This window comes from Plectropomus leopardus, chromosome 7 (assembly GCF_026936395.1).
Source record: "Plectropomus leopardus strain MGB_pleo_1.0 chromosome 7, ASM2693639v1, whole genome shotgun sequence".
In the NCBI taxonomy this organism is placed as follows: Eukaryota; Metazoa; Chordata; class Actinopteri; order Perciformes; family Serranidae; genus Plectropomus; species Plectropomus leopardus.
In genome coordinates this window covers 23,463,861-23,472,266 of record NC_142182.1, presented here as the reverse complement: position 1 = coordinate 23,472,266, position 8,406 = coordinate 23,463,861, and the positions used below count along the sequence as shown (strand labels likewise).

Here is an 8,406-nt window from a genome sequence, read left to right as displayed (position 1 = left end):
CCAAGTAACGCACTGTCATCACAGTAGTGCACTTAAAGCAGTGATGTTTCCTTTCAAACATTTTGGCATCCCACCTTCAATAAAGGAAAAAAAAGGCACTTTAACAAGATTACACATATTCAGCCCACATGTACTCTCAGTCGCACTAAAGCTTTGAGGTTTTGTCGCTTTGTTAGCTGGCCAAACATGGTGTCTGTACAAATTGTCCCATGTGCTACAGGTTCTATTTAACAGATGATTGCCCTTTTAGGCAATTCTGTCTTCTGCCAGGTTGTTAACAAAGACACCATGCACATCACAGGGTCACATGATCCCTCTTTGAACTACTCTACTGTTGATTTTAAGATGTAACTGATTGCTTTCAGGGTTTGGCTCAGGTCTCGTCCCTACCTTCGATCTTGCAAAGGGTGAAGGTTTAACCTTTAATGAAGTGCAGTGTAATTTGTGTTTAAACTCGGATTTTAGAAAAAAAGGTGAAAAAGCCATTCGTGTCCTGGCACCAGGTATTATTTTTTTAAGTCGAGAAGTGTACAGTTAGTCATGCTCTTCACTCAGAAATTGGCTTATAATCAGTCTCTATAACATGCATTTCAAGCTTTAGGACACTGAGCATCTGTCATGCAGTCAGAATCAGAGTGTGAAGCTAATAAGGAGGGCAATATCCTCATACATAAGATTAGGTGGGGACAAAATCATTTTTGATTCATTATAGTGATGCTTTTGCACACTCTTTAATCTCCTCTGCAACATAAGAACTAGGTTGCTGGAGGAAGTAGGCGGAAAATGGAGGCATAATAAACTGGATCTATCTGTCACCCCAGAACGCAATGACAAATCTCTCTCTTTCTAGAAACGCTCTCGCTCTTTAGTGAGGAAATTCAGAAATTTCAGTGACGCAAATGCTTCCAGAGTTGTGTTGTCACACATAGAAACAGACAGTAATTCTGCTGTGGATGTGATGAAGTATGACAGCTCTACAAGCTCTAGATAAACACTGACTAATGTATGAGAGATGAGGAGAGATGTATGGAGACCTCTCATGTGCTACCAGTTGGGTTTTGTCTTTTCTCCCTATTGGTTAGGAGACAGGAATTAGCTGTAGTTAATAGAGGGGCAGTTGTGCTTTGTTTCATGTCAGGTGCAGTAGCAGGGTCAGCTGTCATGACGATTTGCTTTTCTTGCTGTGCACATATTAGTATGCATGATAGTCAGGAGAAAGGCCACCAAAAGACCAAAATAAATCAGGTAATGGAAACAGCATATTCCGTTTGGATATTCCGAATAAAGCCTCCAAACGTAGCATTTTCCATGTGGGATGTGCCAATATTATTCAGCTTTTAGGAGCATTCTTCTGAGCGCATTCACAAAATGCGTCTCAATTGGGGTTTTTACCGCAATTTGTGACACACGGCCTCTTTCTGTTTACACTCTGCTCTGTCAGTTATATACAAACAAGCAAGCCAGGAGTGTGAAAAGATGGGTTAGAGATCCATGTCCAAAAAGGAACGCTCACATTTCTGGTTGGAAAGAGAAACACCCCGCTTTTAAATATTATGAAAGACATGAATATCAACAGGTTTTTGGATATGGACGCAAATATCTCCCACTTATACAAGAAGGTTGTTTAAGGGATGAAAGAAGGAGGCTGTATGTGCACAGTTGAACAAGTCAGCCACCAGTGGAAAACTTTGAAAAAATCCTATTTTTATGTAAAGAATCACAGTGGCACAGGTGGCTCCAGCTGTTGCAGTTTTTCTATATTTTGATTCATCGTGGGGGCGCTTTATGTTAATTGCAGTATGCACAGCTGCATGTAAACACCAATACTAAGTCATTCATGAGCCATAACTGCCTATACTTTAAAGGCCTAACCACAGTTTCGGACCTAGAACCCCGTGGCCATGAGGCGACAGCGCTAACCACTACACCACTGTGTCGCCCTGGAAATATCAGTGGAATATTTATCGTCATTTATTTATTACTATCAGCCGTGTAAAAAGCTGGGAAGAAAAAAAACATTATTTTTTGCATGTAAATTGAACCAAAGAAATATGCCTATAATACCCAGGTAGCCAAAACGACCTGGCCCAGCATCAACCCGAAAATCGAGCCGTATCCAGTTCCCCAAATTGGCTGACACTTGGGATGAATGACACCCCAAAATCAGGTCAACTAAACTGGCCCATTTCCAGCTGGTGACACTGTTATCACTGAGCCATTATCTAAAATGACCTGACCCAGTACCGCCCAAATTTGGCATGCCGGAGGAAATAAGTAGGGCTTGCCCGACTCGGCTGAATCTTGGGATGAATGACGCCCCAGAATCATACCAAGGTAAACTGGCCCGAATCCAGTTTCTGTCACTGCAATCACTGGGTACTCAACACCAAATGTATATTAATGCCTGATTGAAAATAGTCCCAGTGAAATGCACAATTTACTCTTGTTTGATTAATGTTTGCTAAAATCAACAGTACCCAGCTGTTTTAAGAAATTACTTAACCTGTAAAAATGATAACACTAAATATTTGTGTCATGTTTTTAAAACAACAGGTTTAGGCTTAGTGCTACAGACAGGACCGGAAAGTCGGAAAGTGTGACGGACTAATGTATTGTTGGTCTTTTAGTCTTCTCCTTGGATTTCTTGACATTAAGTAAAACAATCATCTCCAGTCCGTGTCTCTCTGTCATTACATCTCCTTATGGCACAAGCATCACTGTCCACCTTTAAGCCATCATACGTCCAGAGAGAACGTCTCCCTCATCTTGTAGATTTACTTAATCAGAGTGTATTTTTAGCCAAGCCACATGCAACCCAAGCAGGTTCTCAACTAAAGCCCATGCAGCATTGTCTCCATCTGCAACAAGCTGCTGACTCGCACTCGGATGGAAGTCATTCATCACGTTTCTCTTGTCACCAAGTGGATTAGGAGAGTGGGGTTATTAGCAACAGGAGTGATTGCTGCAGAGGGCACTTCTCTCAGCAGGCTGGTGGTTGTTGTGGCTGAGTTCACTGATGACAACCTAACATTACTGAAAGTGCGTCACCAGGCCAGCAAGCATGCAGTGGACACAGCTCAAGTATTGCATGTTTACATATGGGTCAGACGTCAGTTTATCTTAACAATAACACTGGAGATGGAGAGCCAGTAAAGCAGGGACACTCAACATGCTCTGCTGTGGGTCACTCTTGCAAAATGACAGAAGGGCAGGGGCTAGTTTCTAAACAAACATTAGAATTAATATATACATAATTAGCCCATATCTTTGTAGAGTGGGTTAGGGGAATCATTCCCTAGCACTTTTTATTAAAAACGAGCTCTATTTGGATGTTTTTTTTAATGCACAATGGAACCTTTACATTCAGAGCACAAAGGGAATCCCAGTGTGAATGAATTTACTTTTACCACAAATTAGAAAATGATTAAAACATAACAACAACAATGATAACTTTGTTTAAATAACACCTTAAAAATAGAGTTTATAAGGTTCTTCTTTCTATATAGCAACAGGAAGCCAAACAGGCCTAGCAAACATAAGAGAGACAAAAAACTAAGGTAAAGTTAAAACAAGAAAACAAACAACTGCAAAAGGCATGTCACAAAAATGCCAATATAAACAAATACAAATAAAATGAACTAGAATTGTTGGTTCACAGTTGTATGCTTCTGTGCACCAATTAGGTTGCACTTACAGTTTACATCCATATCTGTGAAAATGTGGATGCTTCACACACATCTTCTCCCCAGCAGCACAGAAGATATATACAATAAGTACCATTTCAAGGTGGGGACTCAACCTAAGTGTCACCAATTCAATATCTTACCAAATGTTATGTTATGATGTAGAGTCATCGCCAGAAAAGTGTTTTTGCAGAACATTATGATGTCACAGAGCATCTGACCTTTGACTTTTTGGACATAAAATGTCATCATTTCATCATTTCATCCTATTAGACATTTGTGTAAATTTTGATCATAATTAGCGCATTCATTCTTCAGGCATGGCCAAAAGGTCACAGTGACCTTGAGCTTTATCCACCAAATTCTGATTAGCTGAGTCAAAGTGGACGCTTGTGCCAAATTTGAAGAAACTCCCTCAAGGCATTCTTGAGATATTGTGCTCATGAGAATAAGACAGACGAGGTCACAGTGACCCTTGATTACTAAAATCTAGCTGGTACATTGTTGAGTCCGAGTGGACGTTTGTGCCAAATTTGTTGTGTGTTCATGAGAGTGGGATGGACAGACGGATAGACAGGCAACCTGAAAACATAATGCCTACCTGCCTACATCAATGTATCGCTGCAGTAAAGGCCACATGACTCCTTTCTCTGTTATGTCATAAGACTTTGTGGTGGGATTTTACCTCTTCATCCATCTCCTCAACATTTTAGGGTCGGTATTGTTTTCTCAAACTGTTTTGATGCTGAGACATATTGCCCTTTCCATGTCCTCTTACTGTTAACTTATACTAGTTTCTATTTGTTTCACTTGACTGAGTGTAAATCAAGTTGGATTATAGTTTCAGCTCAGTTGATGTCAAAAGGAAATTTGAAAAGAAATGGCAACAGAAAATGACTCAAAATACTTGAAAATATTTATTAAAGTACATATAACAAACATTGTAACATATATGTATAAAGTAAAACAAATATAAAGTATAAAGGTTATGATTTTCTTTGAAAGTCAAGGTGACTTTAGAAGTCAGAAAGAGCAATAAAATATCACATCTACAACTCCACTTGGTTATGAACAAAATAAGAGAATAAATAAAGACATATAGAAAGGCATTTTCTTTTGCTCAGGAATCAAAGCAAGAGCAGAGATTTCATCCACTGTGAAGCTGGAAAACAAGAGACTGAACTCCTGACAAAGCTTTGCAACGGTACTCTGTTGCTTCAGTGACGGCCAAGTCACTGCTGACGCTCCGCACATTGCTACGTCAAATTATTTACAGTGTGGTAAGTCACAATACTAACTTAACAGTCCTTTATATGATGACTGGTCAAGTAGAAAAATCTGGATTGAAACGAAAATACCCATACAACTTTAAAATGGAAAAATATCAACCAACTTACATCATTCAAGTTTTCCTCATAAACATCTACAGTAGAAAAGGAATACATCTGAAGAGTGGTGTGTTCAACACAGCGTCATCTGCTACTTTCACACTCATCATATCTATACAGCAGTATAACCAGTTTGTGGCACTGGTAGAGATCTTTACGGATGTGCACCTTCGAGCTATACACTGTATGTTGATATGTTAGTATATATTAAATGCAGACTTTCAGCAGCAGCTTACACACACAGGCAGGCTGGCAGACAGGCCAGTTTGGTTCAGTTCAGTTGGCCTCCATTCAAAGCGGCGTCAAGGCGAAGCAAGGAACATGGGTGCCAGGAGAAGAGCACCCCTCACTGAGTGGAGTCGGAGTCACTGGAGTCCAGGCTGGCCTGTGTGGGTGTTGGGGTGCAGCTGTGGTGGGCAGCCGGTGGGCAGTGGAGGGTCTGTGTGCTCCGCCGCAGGTTCTCCAGGGACTGCAGGAAGGAACGGCGTGCCCTCTCCTCCTCAAGTGGTGAGGACCCCTCCTCTTCTACTTCTGCAATCTCAGCAAATGTAACGGGCTGTGTTTTGAAGCGAGCCTCACGAGGGCGACGGGAACGGCTTTTGCCCCTTGCTGGGCACTTGGGGACAGGCAGCTGCTGGGGGAACTCCTCCATGGCTGAGGCCATAAGGTGGGCCGGCAGGACGTGGAAGCCAGAGGCCTCCATAACCATCTGACGCACAGCAGCCATTAGTAGAACAGAGGCCCAAATTGGTACGGAATTAGTTGAAATATAATGCACCACCAAGTATGGGCACAGCTGGAAGATGACAGCTGACTGTCTGTGCACGTCTCAAACTTCCCTTTCCTTACTCTCTCTGGTGCTTTGTCCGGTTTGAAGAAGTCTTTGTCTCAGAAGCCGCAAAGCAAGAGTTTGTCCAAAGTCAAGCCAAACACTCCTCAAATCTCCAAGTTGAGTCACACTGACGATGAACAGTCTTAAAGGAATAACTGCTCTTGAGCTGCTCTGGTCAGCCTCTGTCCTTCACTCCTCGATGTGAGTGCTTCTGTTTCAACTCTGCTCTCCCTTTCCTCTCTGTCTGGGTCTCGTTTTGTGTGTGTGAGTCTCTGTCTGCTGAGGTTAATGCCAGCGACAGCTCCGGCACTCTCTTTTATAGTATCTCACTACCCACTCAGTGTCTCTCTCTCTCCCTCACTCCCTGCTCCCCGTGTTTGCCAGGTCCCTCCCTCTCCCCTCCTTCCCGCTCTGTCACGGTTCCGGCCTTCACAGTAGTCAGCCAGTCAGAGTCACCCCACCAAAATAAACACATGAGGAGAGAATATATGTGTGTATGCTTGATTGAGAGGGCTTTGACGAATTTATATGGGTGAGAGAGATTTAGAGACAGATGGAGAGAAAGAAAGTTGAGGGAGAAATAGAGATGTAAAATGGAGTGAGACATTCAGGATTCAGAATTAGAGCAGGGAGAAAAGTGGACCAAATTCAAGGTTGAAAAACTCAAATGCTATTCACAAAATGCAGGACAGAGTCCTTGGGACAGACATGGGTGGGACACAGCTCGACAAGAAATAACTACCTTTGTAAAGCTGAGTCTGTTACAGAGGTGTTGATTCAACTCTGTGGTAGTTTTGGTGTCTGCGAGTTGTGGTGTTTTTGTAATTAATAACATTATTTTGGGAGATGTTCTTTATTTTACGACTAATACATTGGCACATATATAGGAACAGTTTACCTGAAGTTTGAGCGCCTGAGTGAGAAACAAACAACCAGCCAAATGAAATAACATCAATCAATATCAATTAAAGTGCCTTCAAAAGTAACTAGATATACCGCCATGCAGTTGTGTGCCTCCGTGCACCAGTCCTGTTGCACTTAGAGTTGACATCCATATCTGTAAATACATGAATGCTTCACACATCTTGAGGGTTCTTGAGTTATGGCCGAAAACATGTTGTATGAGCTCACTGTGACCATGACCTTGGGCCACCAGATTCCATTTAGTTCATTCATGAGTCCAAGAGGAAGTTTGAGTCAAATTTAAGGAAACTCCCTCAAGGTCATCTGCAGATATTCATTCCTGAAAATGAGACAGATGCAAGGTCACAGTGACCTTGACCTTTGAACACCAAATCCTAATCACCACATTGTTGAGTCCAAGTGAATGTTTACATCAAGGTGTTGTTGAGATATCACTTTCACAATAATGGGACAAATGTAAGGTCACTGTGAGCTTGACCTTTGATCACCAGGATCTCATTAGTTCATCTACTTGAACATTTGTGCTGAATTTGAGGACATTCCCTCAAGGTGTTTTTGAGATATTGTGTTCAAAAGAATGAGACAGACGAGGCCACAGTGAACTTGAACTTTGACCTATGACCACCAAAAAAAAATGTACAAATGTAGCGTATCCTTTGTTTGCAAAAACGTACAATGCCAACATTTCTTTTTTGTGATTGTGTTGTTCACCAGCAAATTCTTTTGTCAGGAGGATCAAATAAGTCTGTTACTTGCCAAAGTTACTATTGTCTAGTTAGAAAGACTTACTAACAAGCCACCGTAGATAGCTTAATTTTCTCTCATATGCATTAGAAGATGCACATTCTGTTTGCTCAAATGAAATGTAGTTTAAAAGGGTACGCTAATGTGTGTCTGGATGGAAACACGTCAGGCAGCTGTGCTTACAGTGTTCATATTACATATATGTAAACAGGACTGCAGTAGAGATAAACAAAGTCAAGAGGTTTTCACAGTCTCTGTGTTGGTACAACCACCTCATTCTTTACCTTATGTATGTACAGTAAGATGGATGTACAATAAAATGTAGACATCTGGAATGGGTGTATTTGGATTGTGGGAAGAAACTGGAGCACCCAGAGGAAACCCAGAGAGAACATGCAACAAATGTCCAGGCAAAAAGCAGGACATTCTTGCTTAGCATCAATTAATTATTGAGACTTAATTAGTGTAATAATTGTTAAAAAAAAAAAAAAAAAGACTATCACTATCAGCCTTTGGCACTGCGGGTTCCTGGGTCAGACAGGAGAAAATCGAAATTTCTTTATCAAAAAAATAAAAAGGGGATAATGTTCCTCCAGCATAACTAAAGCATTCAGAGTATTCTGTCATCACTTATGGTGTTCGTCGGCATTCCCATGAGACATTTGGCATCCGTCACATTCACAGACAACCACAAACTAACAAGGCTATAATGCTGTGGAAGTGTCTCAGTGTACCAAATGAAGTCTATGAATAAATTATGTCTACTTCCACTTATTTGATGGGCTGGGTTGTGTTGTTTTCTCACACTTAAGTCCTAATGAATAAAAGAAAAAAA

The 8,406-nt window shown here is 41.2% G+C and overlaps 1 protein-coding gene across 1 annotated transcript; it reads right to left on the bottom strand.

Annotated features, from left to right (window-relative positions):
- Window positions 1–4,587: 4,587 nt before the first annotated feature.
- Window positions 4,588–6,207, bottom strand: c7h11orf96 (chromosome 7 C11orf96 homolog). The gene has a single exon (XM_042496543.2). The coding sequence runs from the start codon at window positions 5,796–5,798 to the stop codon at window positions 5,418–5,420; it is 381 nt and encodes a 126-aa protein (XP_042352477.1). The 5' UTR covers window positions 5,799–6,207; the 3' UTR covers window positions 4,588–5,417.
- Window positions 6,208–8,406: the final 2,199 nt, after the last annotated feature.